Genomic DNA, 24,168 nt, shown 5'->3' with positions numbered 1-24,168 from the left:
ATATTAATATTATGCAATGTTACATACAATTGCTTAATATTATAATAATTTACTTTTTATTATCTACACCATGGCTTAACGGAGTCCAATAAAATTCTGTAAGATGTAGAACATAGTCTGGATAAACAAATAGGAAACTTATTTCTTTTTAAAGTGCAAATGGTAATTTAAACTGTAATACTACCAATAGAACTGTTAACAGTGGTACAAAAATTTCATCTAATCATAAATAGTTACTGACCATCATCACCATCTTTCTTAACGCCACTACTCTTCATACGTCGATGTCGTTTCTTGACATGAGGCGTATCTTTGTCCGCACCATTGATGGAGCCCACTTCTACTTCTGAGGCCAGCGACTGTCTGCTGGAAGCTGGTTCCTTCAGGGTGTCAAATGCTGACAACAACGCTTTATCTGTCGCTCTGGATGGCTTCTCTTTGTAACCTATGAAATAAAAATTATATAGAGCACAATACAAGAGTTTGTTTTCAATTATTATATCATTAACTAGCAATCGTCCGCGTCTTTCTCAGCACAGAAAAAGTGTATAAAATGACGCTACGCATAAGCTACCTTTCCAATATGGTCACATCACAATCGGGCCAGCCTTACCGAGAAGAAATAACAAATGCAATTTGTGGACGGACAGACAAAAATATTAAAAATTGGTTTTGTGTAAGTAAAGCTATATGATTTGTGTCTTAGATGATACATACAAACAGTCCAATTTTTTTTATGTACATGAGTTAGAAAACATACCAAGTGACAATCCCCCAATGCTATCATGTATATCGAAGCTGGTGTATCCATTGTAGCCTGGAACAGTGGTGATGACAGACTTTGAGCCGCGGGGCTTCTGGCCCGGCACCTTCACCGTCACATACTGGAGAGATATCTCCTTGCCATTCACATCCTCCATGTAGTCCTGCAAATATGTAAGCATATATAATTCTGTTTCTTTAAAATGTGTCTGTTAATAGAAAGTTCTATGAAAACAAAGCTTTTTTTTAATTTTTCAATTCTCTAATGAAAAAATTTTAGTAGTCACCACTGTAATTTATAGTATGAATTTAGAGACTTAGTCTAGTTCAATTAAAAAAGTCCCAAAAAAAGGTAGTCTTGTCACAATTTGACTTATTAATGGTTCAATTTAATCGTCACAGAAGTTTAATAGTCTATTCCACATTACTTACATGTAAACTAGGATGATATGTGAGTCTTCCATCATCACATAATGTGACATACTTCTTCTTCCATTCCTTATTTAGTGCTTTACTGCTTTTCTTGTACAGGTAACCTTGCTTCAGAGGAATAGCTCTACCAGATCCTAACTCCCCATTCTTCAGTCTATCATCACCTTTCTTTGAAGGTGTGAATAAGTTTGATCTTCTCCGCGATTTTCTTGACGTGGTTGGAGTAGACGATGGTGTGGGAAGGTCTTTTTGATCTTTCGCGGGTTGCAGGTTGTCCAAACAGTGGGGTGCTGTGAACTTGACGTTATTGTTCTCTGTAGCAATGGAGACCAGGCCTGAGGATGACCCATGGCTGCCAAGGGAGTTGCCCCACCGGGATGAGGTGTCCGAGCCATTCGTGCTGTGGATCTCGACCACGTGGGTTGATGATATACCACTACTGTTGGATGACGCATCGAAGGAGGACGCGCCTCTGTGTAAATGATGGGATGATGCTGACAATGTGTGATGACCCCGTGGTAAAGAATCCTGGAAATAGAAATTATGCGTTTTTAAATTAACAGCTTTATTCACATTACATTATTGTTTTCAAGCAAGACAAATTTTAAGTTAAATTCACTTGAAATGTAACTTTCATTTGAAGTCTCGTTGTAATTATGACTTAAAAATGTAATTCCTGTTTAAAGACAGGAACTAGCTTGTTATCTAGAGTGAGGAAATGCCGTGTTACGTAATTTTCGGCATCACATAGGTATTCGTGTTACTTTGCTAAGTGTACAAGACTTGCCTACATTTGTCTGAAAACCTTTCAACCATGTAGGTAACTCACACTTCACAAGTTCTATTCAGATAACTCTATCTTCAATACTATAGTAACCTGTATTCTATATCAATGACAGATAAGATCTATTTCCGCAGGGAAGTGCGGCAGGGGAGGGACATCGTGATCAACCGAGCCGTATCTATAGTGACCGATTCAACGAGTCATTTCAATGCCGATTGAATGCAATTATAATGCATATATGCGGAATTATTATCAAGTAAACAAAACGTAACATGGTGTAAGGAAAATCGAGAATCGAAATTATATCCAATATACCACTCAAATAGCGAAATGTCAGAGAAAATTGTCTACCCAAGTTCGAGAACATTTTGTATTTTTAAAATAATAGTGACCAGAATTGATGTTACAGATAAATTTTTCTAACTATTTTTTTTTCTAAGTCCTAAGCAGGAATATGGAGAACTGATCGCCAATCTTCACTAGTCGGAGAGGCACCTCAAGAAGAAGAAGAAGAAGCAGCAATAGACTTTTTTATGTAATTAGCTGTCGCCCTCGACTCTGTCCGTGTGGTATTAATAAAACTTAATTAATAGCCGATGTGTTCATCCAGATTATATTCTAAATCTATGCCAAATTTTAGCAAGATCCGTTCAGCCATTCTGGACATACTTTCAACATCCATCCATCCAAACATTCGTATCTATAATGAGTCATTATTGTCACATCTGTATTTTTTTTAAACAAGTTCCCCTTGAACTAAATTCAAATAACATTGATATGTTACAAAAACACATACAATGAAAACACATGTTATCTTCAGTATATAACACCTTGGACTAATTATATATTACACTGTTTTCTTACATTCCACATATAGTTATTGCTATCTCTTTTTAACTTAAATATGTGAAAGGTGCATGAACTCAAAGTAATTTTACATTAAATGCATACAAAATTATAACATCCTGGTTGGTGATAAAAATAACAAGGAGTCACTTTCATTATCACAAACGCAATTTCCTTTAGCACCGTTTTGACACAGACTACGAATAAAGCAAAATTTATTTAAGTAAATAAATCAACTATTTAGCTTAATAGTTGCAAAGTTTGTCAAATATAATCTTGTTGTCATACTAATATTATAAATGTTTGTTTGGATGTATGGATGGACGGATGTTTGTTAGAAGTCATCAGTAGAACGGCTAATGGATTTCAATAAAATTAAATTTGGCATAGATGTAGAACATAATCTGGAAGAACACATAGTTCAGTAATAAGCTTATTTTGTTTCAGTGAGGACAGAGTCCCTGGACGGAGCTGGTGATATTATATAACAAAGAAGTATGAATTTTTTATAATATTATTACTTGTTTTTCTAGTTTTTAATGTGATTAATTTTCAATATAAATATAGCCATAATAGAAACAAGAACCTGTTTACTAGAGAATAAATTAACTTGAACCTCACATACAGGGCAGAAAATTTATTATTATAGTCATTGTTTGATATGTCATTGAGCTTTTAAGGTAGATGGAACTGTGAAATTTAGCAGAAATTATATTAGTAATAAAACATATTGCTGTCTTTATTTTTTTAAACTAAAAGAGGGAGTTGACGATATATATTACATGTGTAAAGACAGAAGAAATTCACAGTAAAGCCAGTATGTCTCCAGAGATCAACAATGTATGATGCCTTTAAGATATTTACTAATTCATAAACATACAGGCTGTAACTTTTGTTGAAAATTGACATAGTTGCTGTTCAAGTATATGACACATAAAATATGTACACCATTTAGTGTATACATCCATTAAAATATTTGACTTAAATGTGCAGGACAGAAGCAGGAACCGGCAATTCAGGTCAATTAAGTTCCTGATTCACTATGATAACAACTATGCAGAGAAACTATTCCGACATTTGTTGGAATTCACAAAAATATTTTCTGTTGAAATATGTTGTACAGCTCTGTGATAAAAAGTATTTTAATACTGTTTGTACAGGAGCACATAATCATACCTATTTAAATAGTAGCAAATATTGTTTTTGGTTACTAAATTCATTTCTTGATCCTTAAATTTTATCATGAAAATAAGGATAAAATGAAAAATTATAATGTAACAAATTATTTTTTTACTGTCCAATCTCGTATACTATAGTTAAATTAGAAGTTTTTCATTAGTTAATTAGAAAAATAATAATAGCTCACCTTGTACAAAAATGAAGAGTGATTATGGCTGGGTGAATTGGCAAGAGGCTGCGGCGTAACCGGCCTGGAGCCCGCCAGGCACTGGGAGGAGGCCGACAGCCTCGTCCCCACAATCTTCTGACACGCTAAAAACAAAAAACACTCTAAACCACGCTCATATAAATGTCCCCATTTCAAAAGCAACACAATTCAATACAATCACTATTTTTAATTCGAAACACGAACTCGAACGGTGAAATTCACGCACATTCAAATTTAGCAGATTTTCGACGGTCGCGCTCCTCAGCTCTCTGGATGTTATAGCATGAACTGCGACGCCTCAGACTCGATATCGGCGATAAGTTGGATTTAAATATGAGCGTCTTATCCATATCTCCATTCAGAAATTCAAGCTGTTATTGCAAAAAATTTAAACGCGATAGTCCACACTCCGGTTTAACGACGCGTCTATGTCAAAAATGTAAACAATAGCGCGAGTGAATAATGAACGAAAACGAACGAGACGACCGCGCCGCCGCGGTTCGGTGTTGCCACTGCGGGTACACGATTCTCCCCGCGCCGGCCGGCCGATATCATCGAGCTATCTATGCACGCACGCGAAACAATCTGTAATTGCCGGAAAGTATATCACGTAATTTAACCAGTTTGTGATGAATTAGGATAAAACTAATCAGAATTGGCTAGTTGTTGTTAATGTATAAGTACGTATGTACTGTAATAATAATTTAATTATTTACACAATAATTAAAATCTTAGATTTTTATAAAAGACATGTTTATGAATCCCAATTTTTAAAGGTGATTTATTAAATATATGTTATGTTACTTACCATCTTGAAACACCCGTTCGACATTTAAGCCGTATGTCGCGCACGTTTCGTAGTAAGAACATCTCCGCAGTTCGTTCGTCAACTTACGAGCTCGGTTATCGTCTACTACTCGTGGACTACTTTCACTTATGGCATCTGGAATGGTAAGTGATGATTTGATAGGATCGTAACATGACATACTATGAAATTAAGAATTTTTGTGTCAATAAAAACTACAAACGATGGCAATGAAACTTGTAGTCAAACTGACCTTGGGTTCCGACCAATATTAATGGAATTTCAGCTGAATTCCTATAGTGTGACATTTTATTGAAGTACGTCGAAACTGTTTTGTAACTGATTTCGTTTTCTAGACTAAATACGAAGATCACTGCGTCCACCCAGGCAGTAAACTGTAACAAATAAAGTATAACTTGATGAAAGTATTCTCAATTCCTTTATATTACAACATGTTTTAGGAAAAAAAGTTAGCGAGAATTTTCGCATAAAAAAAATTCACCCTAGTTTTGTCGCTAATAATTACGAGGGGTTGGTCTTGCAATCGTAGGGGTTTGTTAAAGAAGGGGTTACGTTACATACATCACATATGACCATTAACATTAATATTGTGTCAGAAAATTACCAAAAAAATTTCTAAAACAATTTTATCGCAAAACATCGCAAATTTTCGCAAGAATTTTCTTCTAACGAAAATAAATTAACGCAAGCAGATAGCTGACAAAGTGTATGAATAACTCAGATTCCACTTGAATGGTTGTGCGTAGGAGGGTGTCACCCTTTTATATCGAAGAACAATTGAGTATAGGAGACGCGTCACTCTGAAGAATGTTACACGTGGCGTTCTACGGAAAAACTAAAGTTTTTAAATTTTCAAGCCTCATTAATAATACAAAATTATATGTAAATGGTTATCTTCAAATTAAATAAAGTGCAGTAATTTATAAATGTACACTTTAAGTGAAGAAATGGTTATCATAAACCACAGGAAATTAAGAAAACTATTTCCTAAAGTAATACCTTTAATTAACGTAAATGATATTAAATATTGAGTTTAAATAAAGATGATATAGTAATAAGCACCTAAAATTATTATACCTAAAGCTGTATTACACTTTGAATTTATATTTTACTGGAGGATATAAGAGATATCAAGTATATTTTTAATTTTAAGATGTATTCACTAATGTGAAAAAGTTTTGTTGTTTATAATATACACTTCATATCAGATACTATTATATGATAGTTTAAAAAAATTACAAGACAGCTTTAGTAGCAAGCAGGACAATTATATTTTTTTTAGATTTTTAATATAGAGAGCAATTATAAGATCACATACATACTCTTATCGTACGTAACACAAATCTTTTGTCTATTCTTGATTCAAAAAAACATCTACTTAATTGTTCCAGTTTTTACACATCCACAATTTAACGGTTTATTATCACTACAGAAAACAAAAGGAAATTGAAATTTTATTTTATTTGACAATCATACAATGAAATTTTATATACTTACCGGTCGATATCAACATTTTACATTTATGAAATATAACAGGTCAATTATTTACATAAGTAATAACTGAAAAATATTTTAAAAATGGAAATAAAGAATAAATTATGAAGGGTAGCGTGTAGGGCAGAGCGCTAAAGGCAACTGGGCGGGCGGGCGGCTCGGCCTGATAGCGCGAAACCTTCGTTGTTTCCATTTCACTCGCACAAACTGAACATACGCTTGTGAATGAGACGGGTTTACTGTATGCATTTATTCCCGAACCTTGCAATTCAACATATACATTATGTATACTTTCACTATAAATGCACATGTAATAAACTGGTTGAATATTGGTATAACAGATAACTCCTGGAACTATACAATCGATTAACAAAGAGTTTTAACTGTTTTTGTAACTTTTGCAATTGAGCATCTACGTTATTCGTGTTTCTAAATCCCACATAAAATCCTCATCACAAATTTCACGATTAAGAAGTAAAAATTATCACATTGGGACGTTAATCTATATATTTAGATCAATGTTTAAACCGTGACCTGTTGACATTATATTGAGTTTAGCCCCATATGAAATGCCATAGCCTACGATAGTGACACTAATAACCAAAGATCGATAAAAAGATAAACTCGTATACACTCGCTTTATTAAACTATTCTTTACTGGCATTAAATCAAATAATAGCGTTACGTTATTTTAAGTCAATAAAAATTATCATTCATCTATAATTGTAATATAATTATCTGCAGCGATTTGAAAACCTTGACATAATGATAAAATAAAATTACCCAATCAATAAACTAACAATACGATAATTCCTTCAAATCTATAATCGTCCCTTACATATAAAGTATAATAAATGTTCGATATGGTACTTACTATTCTAATAACCGAATGATGTAACAAAAGTTACGAAATAAGACAGTCTTAATATCCGATGTTTATGTTTTGTTTAGTTAAGTTGTCACATACATTTTTATCTATTGCAAAAAAATAATGCAAGATATATTTCTAGCGAATCCTGATAAGATCGATGAAAATCTAAGAACTGATAGCAATTATTTATCTTCACATACGAAAGATTGTAAGGAAAAACGCAATAATTTATACATATTCTGCTGAGTCAAACGTTCAATTCATCGTTTAATCAATTAAGTTTGTTACACTTAATAATTTAATGTTTTAAAATTATTTAAGTGCTACTCATTTAGACATAGAAATAAAAATTTTATATTCTCCATATTACCTAATAGAGCTACATTATAATAGGAACGTGAAGTATTACTAAACTAGGCGAAGTGACTTCATCATTGTTCAAATCAATGGCAAAAGTTAGGAAACGAATTTTCTAGGGAATAATTGAACTGTGAAGTCTTGCGTGCAACACGTCGTAGTCTTGACATTCATCGCCGTAACAATTATTACGACCGAATATAGACACACGAGACCTAAGTAGCGAACATTTATTGTACGTTTCATCTAACCAAAGGTGTCTCCACTACAGCATTAAGAACACACAAAACAGTTCAGCACTTGCATCTTGCATGAATTTCTCAAGTGTTAAAGACCTAGATGTAAATAGAGTTATTAAATCGAAGGCTTAAAAATATAAGAACATTTAGGAATTATGCACTCACTTTTTATTTATGCATGAACATAAATTACATATCAGTTCATCTCGTAAACCAAACTAGAAAGTGTTCTATATACTACTAGCATTTTATATGCAGATATTGGATTGCAGTATGGGCAAGTGTTCAGAAAATAAAACTTTGTACTTTGGTCTACACATCTTCATTAGTAGCTGCAATTTTTTATTCTCTACTAGTGATTGCTTTGAGTTAATTTTAGTATATTAAATAGTGAAACTGTTGATCGAAGCGTACGATTTGAATAATTGCAGTAATAACTCGAGGCTGGTGTGGCCGTTGTGCAAAGGAAGCGCCCGCTGCGTGCGTGCGGCGTGCGGCGCGACGTCAGCTAGCGCGCTCTCAATTATTCCGTCATTGTTCCGCGCCATTCCTCTCGTTACCTCCTCGGAGTATTGTTCCCAAAATAAACTTTTATTTGTTCGCATATAATTTGCTAACTGTTCCGGTGCATTGTGGTATTGTTTTCTTGTTCGAAGTATTGTTTTGGCTATAGCTTGGAGATTTATTACGGAGAATTTACAAAATATTTACAGATTTACTAAACTTGATAATATTGGAATAAGTATAAATATAAAGTCAAATACCAGAGCTTTTAAAACATTTTTTTATCATCAAAAATCACTAAAAACATTAAAATCGCGTTATCACAGGCTTAGACGAAACTACTTATACCAAGTCACATTCTTTTCAACGTGTACGTCCTCACGATAGCTTGAGCACATCGACGAGAACAATTCGATACTTTTGTTGTCTGGTTATAAGTAATCGAGAACAGGTTTTCAAGCCCCCGCAAGGCTAGGGTGCGAGCCGAACAAAAGAACTCGAGTTATCTATGCTGTTACTTGTTTTGTTCACTACAGTTGTTTTTTTTTAACCAGCATGAACAGGGTTGAGAATACTACTTGAATAGGTAACTTAATACCGAAACGTGATACTTGCGACGTTAAAACAAATGTATTGTTACGACAATGGTACTTGGATACTAAGGTAAAATAACCTATATGAATGTGCGTAGTTATTTAGTTGTTTGACTTATCAATAGTTTTATTAGGATGTTGCTAACAAATCATATGTGTCTATAATAAGTTCATTGCTGACAGCATATAAAAACCGTATACAGAATCTAAATATCTATTCAGATAATATTCTTCTGACTAATAATTAAACAAAAGGAAACCATTGTAAAAAACACATTAGTTAAATAAGACAATCTAACAAATTCCTCCAGCGACGGCAGAAAATAAAACAAAGTGTGTAATTACGGTCTAATTAAAGATCCCAATTCAAATTAAATTGTCTCCAGCCGACTTAGTTGGTGAGAATGTCTAATTAATATTTGCATCGCGAATATTCCATGTTACATCATTTTAAACCTTATACCCATGTGCTTCAGTGTACACTATATTTTAAACAATATTTTTCCAAATGGTAAGGGAACTTTATGAGTTAATTTTCTTGAAAACAGCAGCCGAAGTAACAGTGTAATATTCCTAAAGTTGATAAACATGTAATGAGGAGATTTTTCCAATAATATAATACGAAAACATAAAGTGTCTGATTTACCCCAAATTAGGGAAAATTTTGAGTGAGGACACATAGACCGAATGTAATTTGAGAGCGATAATGAGTTGCAACGAATGAATGAAATTTAAATCAGAAGTCAAAATATATCCATACTCTATACATATTGACTGATAATAACACATATCAAAAACTAAAAGTAAGTAAAAATATATTTCCCGCGAGCAAGCGCTTTTTAAATTGCAACGCCGCAATGTTAAAATGTAAATATAGAATAATATTTGAAACGCAATATGTAATATAATATGTAGATTAATTATGAAATTGAATACTTTTGTAACATTTCAAGAAGGCAATTGTCAACCAAGCATTAAAGCTAGATAAGTTTTTAATAAAATAGACGAAGATTCACTTCGGTAAAATTGACAAAAAAACTTACAAGTATAGTTACGTCAACAAAATGGCGCTTACTAAATAAAAAAACAAGTGCTCAATTACTTTACAAATCCCCTAGACATCGTTTCTTACTTAAGTGGGACAAATCAGGGAAAATCCGAAATGGGAAACCCGATTTTATCGAGTTACAAACTTTTGAAGCAACTCTGTTGGGGTCGATAATGTGTTGATAGAAAGGGCGCTAGTAGAAATGAATGTCACAGAGCACATTTTGTTACCAACGTTTTAGAAATGTATATTGAAGTATTATTCATATTAAAAAAAAAGTAATTTATTAAAACTTTTAAATAATGTTTAGATGGATGGATGGATGTTTATTCGAAGGTATCTCCGTAACGGCTCAACGGATCTTTAAGAAATTGGCACAGATGTAGAACATAGTCTGCAAGAAAAAGGCTACTCATTTGTTTTTTTTAATACCGCGCGGACGGAGTCGCGGGCGACCGCTAGTGCCCGATAATTGTAGTTCGGTATAATCTCGTAAGTGGCTTTTCATACTGTATAGGTTCTTGTAAAAACCTATATATGAATATTACATTTTTTAATTAAACTCGATAAAATTGGATCAAGTGTTCTTCAATAATTCATTAATATTTTTTCAATGCAATATGATTTTCTCTTCGAAAGCCGTGTAAGATCTAATAATAAATATATGTAGGAATACTTATATTAGAAACCGGTTTAACTGAACCATTGGAATTCTTAACGTATTTATATAAACAATAAAAACTTATATACCGAGAAACTTGTTCCAAGACGTTATATTATTATTAAATATCGCTTAAATCATATTAACTATTTAATTTTAGTTATAACCTCAAAAAATAATTGTTTCGTATAACAAGATTCAAATTTCATAACGGTTGGTGGTTAGGTACAACGTAATGTTTACTTCCCGCGGTTACCTAATGTTACATAATTTTATTTTCTATGCCGGTCGAAAATACGAGACACCATAAAGTTTGGGTGGAACTGTATAAAGAATAAAATGTTATCTAAACTTTATGTTGCTACAAACAATGGTGGATATTGTTTGTTCTTTGCAATTTTGCATAAAAATTAATTGTTCATTTGACACTATTTATTAATCTGAATCAATATTTGCAAAACGCCATCGTGTGTTATTACACTGTTAGGTATTATTCAAAGAATAAACACGCTGAAGTGGCAGAAAGGTAATCATTGTTAGCTAAGAGCTTGACCGATATGATATGAAGGTAATATGGAATCAATGTAAAAATATTTGATAGATACATTATTATTTAATACTAGCTGTCGCCCGCGACTCGGTCCGTGTGATATAAAAAAAACATTAGTGTAGTGTTCCAGACTATGTACTATATATATGCCAAATTTTAGCAACATTTAGGTATACAGTCGTTCTGGAGAAACTTTCTAACATACATCCATCCATTCATCCAAATATTCGCAATAAATGTGCCTACGAATATTTTTTTATAAGAATTTGAACAAGACAAAAAAAGTTAAACTCGTTAGCAAGGAGCCGCGAATTTCATTATTTGAATTCGGAACACGATCTTCATTCGATAGATGAACTCCGCGTTCAAACTCCATTATGTGTTCAAATATTTGACCTTCACAACGCGACTTTGTAACTAAATAATACTGTACTAAAAACTTTTTAAGGTACTCAGATATAAAGGTTTATGACCATTCATCACCAAACATAAATAAATATAATAAATCCTCATACGTCATCTCAAAAAAAATCACATTTCAAAAAATAAACAATCCTCTTCATACTACTCTATGTTAGATAGGTATATCTGTCTCGCTCATATAACGAAATGCCACTAAACGGTATGAATTTCTTCTCTAATAGATATAAACAATATAAAATAAATATAAATTACTGTAATCATTTAAAATTATACAAATGATATTTAAAAAAATCAAAGAATTAATACGGAATTCATTTAGTGTTGTTCATTTGACTATTACACATGAAGCGATACATGGGCGTGACCTTTGCGTATACGAAAAAAAATAACGGCTGTCGTTTGAAAATAGAACTCAACTGAACTACATCATCTCTTATTCCTATGAATATTTAATTATTTGTTTAATGTTTGGATAATACATGTTTTTATCTTAATTGTAATTATCCTTATTGCACGATTTAATAATTTATCAGGTATTCCATTGAAATTATTATCAATTAATTAATTTAGCTAGAAAATGCGATTGGAATACCGGAAGTTGATAATTTTTTTATGGTTTTCATTTTTATGGATATTATTCAAAATTGATAATTATCTTTATTGTTGCATATACGTAATTTATATCTTTGTTTTGCTTTTAATTTTGAATGTCGTTCTAAAGAAAAAAAATTTTTTAAGAGAAATAGAATTTTTTAAAAACAATTTTTTTTTTTAATTTAATCACGATTAAATGAAAACTAAATAATATCATTTAACAATGTAAAAAGAAGAAATGATAGGTTTTTTCATTAAAAAATACAAAACAAATAAGAAATTTTAATAAAATCGTTTATCTTAATATTCAATATTACGGGACCGCGTCTGCTTTGAAATTATTCATAAATTCGTGCGCAAACCTCGAAGCTGGCAACACTTGTGCTGTTTGCGAATATTGCTACAATCCACAGATTAAAAAGTTTGCTATAAGATATTTTGTGTATTTATACATGAGAGAATTTATTACCGGAATTTGGATTGTTACTTTAAATTGTAAAATAAATACCATTCAAATTAAAATACTTATAATAAGTTTTCAAATTAAACTTCTAAGAAAATATACGTTTATACTTCCTGAAAAGTTCATGTAAACTAACCGAAAGAGTTTTACAAACTTGTCAAGTAAAGCATCAACATGTTCATAAAGGATTTATGAATTTATTAACAGAGCCAAAAGCTCCGACGCTAAAAGCTTATGTAAAAGCTTTTAAAATTTAATTTACATTTTATGTTGTACACACGCTACTAACATAATTATGTATTTACGTCTTTGATACATATGCAAAATAATAGTATATAAGCATTTAACATAATAAATATATCTGTATGTTTTTGTTTGTGGCCCAAAAATATGAATAAAATATTATATTATATAGATTCTCTATTCAATAAATACATACATACAAATAAATTGGCAACGCATATGCAATTGCGTATGTCTATGGGCAACGGTCACTTCGCTATTTCAGCGATTTCAGGTGGCCGCTCGCTCGTTTGCCACCTTATGATATATATAAAAAAAAACAAGTGTGTCTCAGTGAGCGACGGGCCGCGTCCGCGAAATAATACCAGTACCAGTCATCCTGACGAAGGGCCCCCGATGGGTTCGAAACTAGTCGGTGCCGCCACCGGACGAATATACGTGAGTGTTTAGCCGTGTTTATATATCAGTTTAGTATAATGTCTCACGAAAGTTTGAATAATTTAAGTGTGTCTTATTATAAACTAACTGTAATGACTCCGTCCGCGGGGAATTGGATGAAAAATAATTAGTAGACTATGTTTTCTTCCAGACTATGTTCTAAATCTATGCCTTCCATTGAGATCTGTTGATTTTTCTGCAGATACTTTCTTACAAATATACATCTATCCAAACAATTCGCATTTATTCGTAAATTTTTTGTAGAACTTTATATTTTCAACCAGATCTATTAGTAATAATGCAGTTCAAATAAAAATGAAAAATAGTATATTCCGAAAGTCAGCACAAAATTGATAATACATGGAGATTAGAAAAAGCAGTTACCAGGGCAGCATGGCCTGATAGAATCTTATCAGAAGTTATCAGTATCGATCCGCACGACCCGGTCAGCGTTGATACAGATCCCAGCTGAATCTAACAAACAATATATTTAGCCTATAAAAGGTATTATATAATACATAATTTTTAGTAACAACATCCATTCTTTTCAGCAATAATAATTTTAGTTAATTTAGAAAATAATGAAAATCTTACTAATCTTACTAATATTATAAATGCGAATATCCACATAGACCGATGGATGTTTGTTTGAAGGTATATCCAGAACGCATGAACGGATCTCGGTGAAATTTGGCACAGATGTAGAACATAGTCTGGAAGGACACATATGCTATTAATAAGGTTTACTTTTAATTCCGCGCGAACGGAGTCGCCGGCGGTAGTTAGTAAACCTAACATTGATTAACACCCTTAATCTAATCTAGTCATATGTTAGTTTTTTCCTAACATTTATGTAATAATCTATATATGGACAGAGGCTTTAGCTATCCTTAAAATATAGTATAGCTTTATGTGTGTTAAGACCCTTATTGTCTCATTCCACGACGCTACCATTGCAGTTCAAACAAAGCTTTGCGTTTTAAATGAAAAAAAGGAAGACTTTCCGTTTTCAATCGTCTCCTTTTAAAGGATATTACTCGCTTGTTCCACAGCAACGGCTCAAGCCTTTGTTATGCAAAGCGACAGACATACAGTGAAAACAATGAAATATACATAGTATAAAGTTTTGTAGCATAAAAAATGGTCACTAATCTTAATACTTATCAGACCAGGAGGACATAAATTCTAATAGCTCACTAGCGGCCTCTATCAATTTCAATGGACTGGTTATACGACGTAGTATTTTGTGCCAATTTGATTGTCGCCATTTTGGCGCTGATGGTAGCGGTGGTGTGAATTCGAACTAATTATGTAGATGGAATAAACTGTCACGTAACAACAAAAGGCGTGTCTAAATTGGTACGAATTAAATGCTTTAATTCCCAAGCAATCGCCGATCCATTTATAAAGATCAGTGTTTATTACCCTTATTGAATACATAAATATTCGCTTTCTAGCGACATGAAAATTATAAAAATATATTAAAGTACTTTATAATTCTATAGGTATTTAAGAGTTGATATACTTTGGAATTTTTCGTAAAAGAAAACACAGTGGAAACATGTAAATAAAAACGTAACATGACATTGTTTCACTTGGCGCCATACAGTCGGCACGCGTTAAATACATACGAAGGGTTGTTGCAAACAAATTATTTTAAATTTTAAAGTAATAGCATTAAGGTTCATATTTAAATGTTATTAGAATCATAGATCAATATCACTAAATAATAGAGGCGACAGTTGTTGAATACGTTAAGGTACTTAATTGGTATAAATTATTTTTTTGCTAAAAGGTATAGATAACGTATTTTTTTTTTTAATTTTAATTTATAAATGATAAACGCTAAACCTTTTTAAAAGGTTAAATTTAGAAAGACCTTTACGAAAGTTCAGTGGCCAGTGTCTCGACTGAAGAGGTTAAACTATGTAGATTTAAAAAGTTTTCGAATTTTATTTTATTTAAGCTCATTAAAGCGATTCAATTTTTAAATCAATAATTTGTTTTATATTTTCAAGCGTTCATTTATATAATTTAACAATAATAATAATGACAAAAATATCGTCCAATCAGAACATTGCGTTAAGTAAGTTTCGATATGTAAAAGCACAGAGAGTGCTTTAAGCTGTTTATCGTGAGTGTTAGAGTTCTTAAAGAACAGATTTCCAAACGTTTTCCCATCGTTTGGCTAATTTCTTGTTTCGCAATATTTCGTGATCGATTCTAAGCATTACTTAAAGGCAATGAAACTCTGCTATAACAAAATATTTGTCTAAACTTGCCCTACACACGATTGATGGATTGTATTCATAATTTACACGGTGCATTAAAATAATTACTTGTACAAAGATACAATCACGCTACATAGCTATAGCGTTCCCTTTCTAATGTTAGGTTTTTGTCAGTAATCGTCCGTGACGAGTGACGACTGACCGGTTAAAGAGTAACGATCTAATGGAAGCATCTTGTTAAGTTTTATACCTATACGAAGCTATCTGTACAAAACAATTAAAGGTCTACTAACTCATCATCATCAGCTCACTATACGTCCCCACCGAGGGGCTCGGAGCCTACCCTAAGTTAAGGGTGATTAGGCCATAGTCAACCACGCTACCAAGTGCGGGTTGGTTGACTTCACATATATCATTGAATTTCTTCTCAGATATGTGCAGCTTGCATCACGATGTTTTCCTTCACCGTGAGTACGTCGGATAAATGTACATATATAAATCGGAAATCGAAAAACACATTGGTACATGGCGGGATTCGAACCCAGGACCTGCAGATTGCTAGTCAAGTGCTTGACCCCTGAGTCTAAACGTCTACTAACAACAAGAAGTAAATTCAAAAATACGATGTTATTAATAGGAACACTGTGTTTTTTGAATTATTAGACATATTTAACGTTTTGTATATTACAATTGGTAGACGTCACTTGAATACTTAGTGTCCGCTTACTCATCCATCATTCTTTTAGTATAAAAGTAAAGCCTTAAAAACATTTCTAAAGTCAATGTTAAAGAGAAAAAGAAAGAGTATTTTGTGCTAAAAAAAAAAATAATATTGTAAAAGTATTTACGTTTTATATTCTTTGACGTATTGGTATGGATTCTTTGTGTATTAAATATTCTCAGTGATGCCGCAGCGAGGGTCGGCAGAGCTCATCAATATTTCACGCTATAATAAGTAGTCAAATCAGCTTCATTTCTTTACAAAGTCGTACTAACGATCAAACGTTATTAAAGTCAATATTTAAATATGAACTATGTATCCCTTTCTTACTAATTCCTACTTTTTATATTTGTAATTATTATTTTCAAATGATATTGCCCGATAATCGGGCTTATTTGTTTTATAAAATAAACTAGATTCTTTTTTAATAATTTTTTCCCAGACTTCAGAAGCATTACAGTGATATTACATTTAACAGTGGTAGAGCCCGCTTTAACATCTTCGCACGAATCGGCCCGGCTCGCCCGGTGAAATACCACAACCACACAGAAGACAGGCGTGAAGTGGAAGCAATTCCGCGATTCGCCTGATGAGTGTGCGCCACGAAGTCCTAATTTAGCCCTCTTTCCCTTCCCACCCTTTTCCTTGTAAGGAAATGATGGGAAGTGGAAGTGGACTTTCCGGATGAGAGGATGCACGGGAAAATATTTTCTTTCCGTGCATCCCCTCCTCCGTCGATTAAAGGTAGGCAACGCATATGTAATTGCGTATGTCTATGGGCAACGGTCACTTCGCTATTTCAGCGATTTCAGGTAGCCGCTCGCTCGTTTGCCATCTTATGATATAAAAATATATATAATACATATATAAATTATTATATAAATTATATTAAAATATATTAAAATATATATAAATTATTTGGATAAATTAAAAAGAGTTTAGCTAAGGTTTTCTTAGAAAGCCAAAGTTCAAAGACTCGGGCGTCACATGGTAGACGATACTACGAAGTGGTTACTTACATACTCTTTGGACGATATGAGCTTCAAATGTCATGTGACTGGCAACATAATAAATGAGTAAAAAATTTATAGAACTGCCCAAAAGATATTGGATAAGTTTGTTAAAGATAATAAATATATTCAAGTCTTTACTTTTACTAAAACTTCAAAATATAAATTGGATTTTAGTCTATTGATATTTTGATTGAAAATTAATTTATGCACATTAATTCTATTATTTTCGCATCAATCTATATTTGTAAGTTACAAAACAGAAAGTTACAATGAAAATTGAATTAAATAAAATGTGTATTAGGATATGAAAACATTTTCTCCAAAATGTAATATCCTAACGTGATATCCAGACCACCTTTATCCACGGGATTATTAAAAATTCAAAGGGCGAGATACCTTTTTTGCAGTAATGTGGGTCGTCGTGTCGCAAAGGGCTGAAAGCCTCAAAACGTGCCCTTAATAAACCTCCCTTAAGACGTGCAAAGATGCCATCCTTGGTCCTTTTTACAACCTATATGTGTCGGAATACAAAAAATATAAAGTTTTACGACTTAGCGATAAGGGTAAAAAGTAATATCGACAAAATTATAGTATTATTACGACTAAGCAACGTGTTTTTTTATAAAAAAAATATTCGTACATAGAAAATTTTAAAATAATAATTGTGGTTGTGTTTTTTAAACTACATTAAATTAATTATATAAATCGTTAGAACAATATCTGCCGCAAACAATAAGTGGTAACTTGGCCCGCCCATAAATCTACACTAAGCGACTGTTTCTGTAACTAATAAACGTTTTTGGGTGTCGCAGTAAGAACACTTCTGTTAGTAATACAAATATAGTCCAACAATAGTTTAAAAATATAATTCACGTAGTGTAAAAAACAATTATAAAAAATAAAGAAAGGTAAAAATAATCGCAATAAGCGACTGTTACATTTTTAATTTAGACATCAAAGGAGGGCACAAAATACGACGGAAATTCTTGTGAGCATTTTCCCGGGAACATGACTTAACCCTCCCGCCGCCGTCACTACCCAAACCGTCTCTACCGCCCGCCGCGGGTGACAATCACACGGTCAATTGGTTGGAAACGCGGTTACGTTTATTGCTTTTTGAAAAGATGAAATTTTAAAATAGAGTACATAAGCTTAGATTCCTAAAATCGAGAATGAAGTAAAAAGGAGTTTTAGTAAAGAACGCTTTAAAAAAAAAAGGTTTTTAAGTCTATTGCCGTATCTTTGACAAAATATAGATAACAATTTGATTTAACAGGAATTTTGGCATCAGAAACCCACGGTAAATAAGTTTCACGCTAAATATTTGAAACTCTACTATATTTTCTTAATTATATCTCAATATTACAATAAACTAATTTTAAACTAAACTCATGTAGAGTAAGAGAAATTCCCTCAATCTAACATAAATAAACTTTAAACAAGTTTGAATTTGACACAAAGTAAATATGTTTATGCAAACAGCCAACAGATGTCGATAGCTATCGTGCTTTAATTAAACATGTAATCGAACCCCGACCTCCCCATTGTAAACAACATCGACGCATTGTACACTAACTTGTGTTGCGAGAAAGTTTAGCATGGGTTTCCATTGAGAATCATTCGTAAAATAATTGCAATAAAATGGCGTAACGCTCAAGCTCTCTTTTTATACAAAATATCGATAGAAATTGTTGTAAACATGCTAGGAAATAATCCCCTAATTCCCCCAAACTTAACCTAGTCTACTGCGGAATTGGTATAAAATTAAAATAAATAACAAGAATCTTTAATAGGAACTAAATAATAGTTATAGAAATATTGGTTTTCTCAAATCTACAGTTATTTTTAACGATACATTAAAATTAACAGAGAAATTAATATTTATTAAGTTAATTTAAAAACAAAGAACAAGAGGCAAATACCAAAATTGTGGGATACGATTATTTACAAAGGAGCCATCAAAATGTCATTCACCGCTCTTTACATGTAGACGAAACACTCCATTTAAGGTTCGAAAATCCGATAAATCGCAAAAATTCTTTTACGTCTATAGTTGAATGGAAAGCACTCCAGAGGGCGACGCCTTAGCAACAGACAACGCCCGTCACGAGAAACTTTATACGTCCTTCGAACTTTACAAAATAACGTTTATTCTCTTTGTTTCAATTTTAATATCATTTTACAAGCTTTTGTATGACTTTTATGTGTGACTACAAATTGAATTACATTTCGGATTATTCGCGTATAAAGTTACTACGACAATAATTATAATTCCTATTTTTACTTTGTTTTTTGTCTCTATTTTTTCAAAGACACTGAAAGGGACGACAATATATGATAAAATGAAATTTGTATAATAACAAGAAAGAAAAGCGTCATTTGATCACTAGTTATTTTTTGCAGAGGAAAGTTTAAATACCTTGATAGTTCTGTTAAATTCCCTTTTGGCAAACTGTTTCGCGACAGATCGCATGTCGAAGCCGCGGCGGGAAACCGCAGAGGGTCTTATAGGAGTTTCCCCTTTTACAACGCAAATCGATAGGCGCATCCTACTGAAACTGTTTCCATTGAAACACGTGACGGCAATATCATATAGATAAGAGAAAAAAGCAAAAATATTTTTTTATCAAATTAAAGCTTGCTAGTTAATAAGCCATATCAGTAGTGAATCCTTAGCCTAGTTGTTTAGGATCTTAAATCCTTAAAACGTCTCTACCGAGTACACAATCAGGAGGCCCTTAGTGTAAATTACTGTTAAGTCTAAGTGTTCGTCTTTCAGCAGTTGTATTAACATTGTTTTTGTATGGAAACGATTTTTGGGTTTGTCCAGAATTTTTAAAACTTTTTTATTTTTTATATTAAGGATATACAAATAACAAACCATCTGAGATATAACTTGAAGCTCGCTAAAGTCAATTTAACGAGTTTCGGAGCACTGGAGTTCGTGAACTGGAATACTTAACAGAGAAACTTTAAAGCTATTTGTTGGGAAAGCTTTAATTTTCTCTGACCAATGTTTTTTAAATTTCGATACGTTTTTTTCACTGGTGGTTTACACTTTAGATACTAAAATATGCATGATATTTTTTGGTGTCCGTTTTAACTAAGAATTTTTAAGTAAATGAATATATAAATCTAAATCTATAAATAATTACGTTAAGGAACCCTGTTTGTAAAATATTTTACCTGCATCTCTGGTGGTCCACCTTCGTCTCTTATAAGCAGAAGATAACTGTGACCGTCGATTATTACTTCTTTTTTGAAACGACCACCTGAGAAAAAAATGTAATTGATTTATCGCGACATCTGTTTTTGGGTTTGATTTAAAATTTATAAATAGAGAAATATTTTACAGCGCCATCTTACGTCCAGTGCTGAAATAATTACACTAAGTATGTTGTGAGTAGTTACAACTTTTTATAAGAGATGGCGCTTTCTTTTCTTTTTAAAATGCTTCCAAAATTTAAAATATTTCTTTTAAATAAACTTACGGACTAACTAAAATTTTGTTTTCAAATTACAAAATCATACCTTCTGGACTTTCCTCTTGCATGTAAGCCCCAGTGAGATATCGATGTACCAGAGCTGATTTTCCGCTGTCTGGAGAACCTAACACACCCACTCGCAGCTCTGTAACACCTCTTGATGCCGTCCATTCTTGACTGTTGACAAACGAATCTGCAAAGAAGAAATATATTGATTTAGAATTATTAACAATCTATGTTCGTTTATAAAAGTAACTAGTAAACATTTTTTAATAATTTATAACAATAAACAACGCACGCCATCTCTTGGCAAAATGTACGTAATGCCACTGATGCATTCTTTAGTTAAAAAAGATAACATAGATGGCAGCAGCTGTTCAAAGTAATTACATTAGTATTCAATGAAATAAAATTAAAATTTAGCACTTTGATCAAGGCAAATATATCAATACTTTATGGAAATGTAAAATGCAGTTTATTTCCATACAGGAAACAAATTATTCCTGCGTATATACAACTTGCAAACAACTTTCACTGGAATATTTCCTCAAAGTATGGTAAAACAGACTTGTCGGTTTGTATTAGAGTTCAAATATAAAACGATATATAAAGTTAATAAAACATTCTTCCTACTGACACCTCTGTAAACAATCTATGCCACAATATTGTGTTTGGGCAAACTGTTGCATTAATTATGACGTCAACACAGATGACGTGAAGCAAACATTGTTACTATGTGCAAAAGAAAAAAAAACTTTAATCGCGTATAATATTTATAATTGAAATTAAATAAAATAGCAGTTTGACTCGTAGAGGATTGAAGAGTACTCTAGACACGATACTAAATAATAAGATTACTGGTATTTTACTATCTTGTCTTAATAGGCTTTTTTGCTTTAATTGATTTATTCATAACAGATTGCCTTTTACTTAGTTTATAAGAAAAGACCTTGACCAATGATTTGGATAAGTCTCCACATGTAAATAATTTTAAAGCAACTTAAGGCTAACTTATATTTAACTTAAGACAGGGGTCTTGACAGACGGACGGATAACAAATTCATCCTATAAGGGTTCCGTTTTATTCCTATGAGGTACGGAACCTTAAAAACTTTGCACAACTATTTCAATCCGACTTTGATATTTCGTCATGATCAAGAATGTGACAGTTAATAAAAAAATCGATTATAAAGGACAATGTACTAGCGGAATCGATTCTAGTATGAAATGAGGCAGAACGCGGAATGTCAACAGCAAAGATTTTATCGAGAATCGCAAAGTACGTTGCGTAACGCGAGGCACGCTGTACGTCAGTTTGTTACAGTAGTTATTGAGGCTATAAAATATACGAGAAAAACTATGTAAAATACCTTTTCGATACTATTACTTTTAAGAATTTACGGGAAAAAATAAATACAAGAGGCCTAATTTTAGTTCTCTTTCCACCCTTTTCTTATCAGAATGAAGGGAAGGAGATGGGGATTTTACAGACGAAAGATGCATAGAAAAGGGAAATATTATCTTTCTGTGCGTCCTACGTCCCGCGCATTTTCGCAATTTACACGTAACACTAATCTTATATATAAAATTCTCGTGTCACAATTTTCGTTCCCATACTCCTCCGAAACCGCTTGACCGATTCTCATGAAATTTTGTGAGCATATTGAGTAGGTGTGAGAATCGGCCAACATCTATTTTTAATCCCGCGCGGACGGAGTCGCGGGCGACAGCTAATAATATGTAAATTACAATATAGCTAGTTCAGTCACTTAAAAGTACTTTATGTCAACTCTTTTTGATATCTACAAGAACATAATATGTTAACGTGTTCTCGTAAAATTATATTATTACAAGGTGATTTGCAGTCTCAAGAAGACTGGTTTCGTGGCCACAAATAATCCTAGTTACGCTTCACAGTACATAGCGGGACGAATCGCAGACTGTCGCACGCCGTCTCGCAATGCCAGCAACATGCACAGGCGACAGTTACTCAATACTGCACGACAATTTACTTGACCATTTTTACGATTTCATAACTATGGTTATCATAGTTTTTAATATAAGCTAAGTAAACGCTATGTTTTACGTCGAAAACTAGACGATTAGTCAGTTAAACAAAAGTGGGTCTTGATAGACAGATAGACAGACAAACAAAAGGATGGACAACGAAGTGTTCCTATAAAGATACCGTTTTTTCCTTTCGACGTACGGAACTCTAAAAACTGATTTGTAATTTATTTAAATGTATTCAATTAGGAGAATATTTTAGCAATATCCAGCTAGTTTTTAACTAATTATTAGTAAGCAAATCTTTTACCACTCAACAGAGTAAACTAAAGATAAGCACTGGTCATAAAACATAACTCAAATACCGAATGTTTTACTAATATAATGTTTACTAAGAATTGTTTATTCTTTACCATTCAAGTATAAAAAGTTACAGCCATTACGAAGTAAGAACGTGACGTAGAGATTGAACCGCGCACGTTTTCTTAAGTAGTGATCGCATGTTGTTTCGTTAAATGACCCTAAGGAAACCATTAACTATATGACGTTATGACTTTAATATGTGACTTATGTATGACATAATTGTAATAAAAATACTCATGAAATAAATTGTTTTTTTTCTTTCCTTTAAACTTTCTTGAGACATAATCTTATGTATATAATACTCATGTGACAATGTACTTCTCCGAAACGGCTTGACCGATTTTTATGAAATTTTATACTCATATGCAGTAGCTCTGAGATTTGGCTACTATTTATTTTTAAATCCTTCGCAAACGGAGTCGCGGGCGTTAACTAATTTATTACAGAATTCTAAATTTAAAGACAAAGAATTTAATTCGCTTCCCACTTATGATCGAATGTCTCACAGGCTTACAGCTAATTGTCACCATAGGAGTTTTATTACGTTGTATTTCCGAAACGTAATTTGACGGTCACTGTAATTTTAGTTTTATTTATTGTCCATTGGACCGCATCCATTCAATACAGGAACAATGCTGTGACCTCGTGTGGTAAGCGATACAGCCTCGGGGCAACCTTTGCAAAGCATTATTCTAAAGCCTTCACTATAAATACTGCTTAGAAAAAGCAATGCTAAACCGAGACGGCCAAGACTATGATTAGTTTATGAAAAAGTGGCTGTCGCCCGCGATACTATCAGCGCGGAATTAAAAAATACATAATTAGTAGGTTAT

The 24,168-nt window shown here is 32.7% G+C and overlaps 1 protein-coding gene across 1 annotated transcript in view; it reads right to left on the bottom strand.

The window, feature by feature from the left end:
* Positions 1-24,168, bottom strand: part of CenG1A (Centaurin gamma 1A) — a 46,929-nt gene that overhangs the window by 3,530 nt on the left and 19,231 nt on the right. Inside the window, exons 2-9 of the mRNA XM_013308978.1 lie at positions 21,012-21,158; positions 20,667-20,752; positions 5,270-5,411; positions 5,020-5,154; positions 4,191-4,315; positions 1,195-1,722; positions 761-926; positions 242-445 (exon numbers count right to left, since the gene is read on the bottom strand). Coding sequence (XP_013164432.1) covers positions 242-445; positions 761-926; positions 1,195-1,722; positions 4,191-4,315; positions 5,020-5,154; positions 5,270-5,411; positions 20,667-20,752; positions 21,012-21,158 — 1,533 coding nt within the window. The remainder of the gene's footprint in view (positions 1-241; positions 446-760; positions 927-1,194; positions 1,723-4,190; positions 4,316-5,019; positions 5,155-5,269; positions 5,412-20,666; positions 20,753-21,011; positions 21,159-24,168) is intronic.

The sequence above is a fragment of the Papilio xuthus genome, unplaced genomic scaffold, assembly GCF_000836235.2.
Source record: "Papilio xuthus unplaced genomic scaffold, Pxut_1.1 DF827777.1, whole genome shotgun sequence".
NCBI classification, from domain to species: Eukaryota; Metazoa; Arthropoda; class Insecta; order Lepidoptera; family Papilionidae; genus Papilio; species Papilio xuthus.
This window is presented reverse-complemented; position numbering and strand designations above follow the sequence as displayed.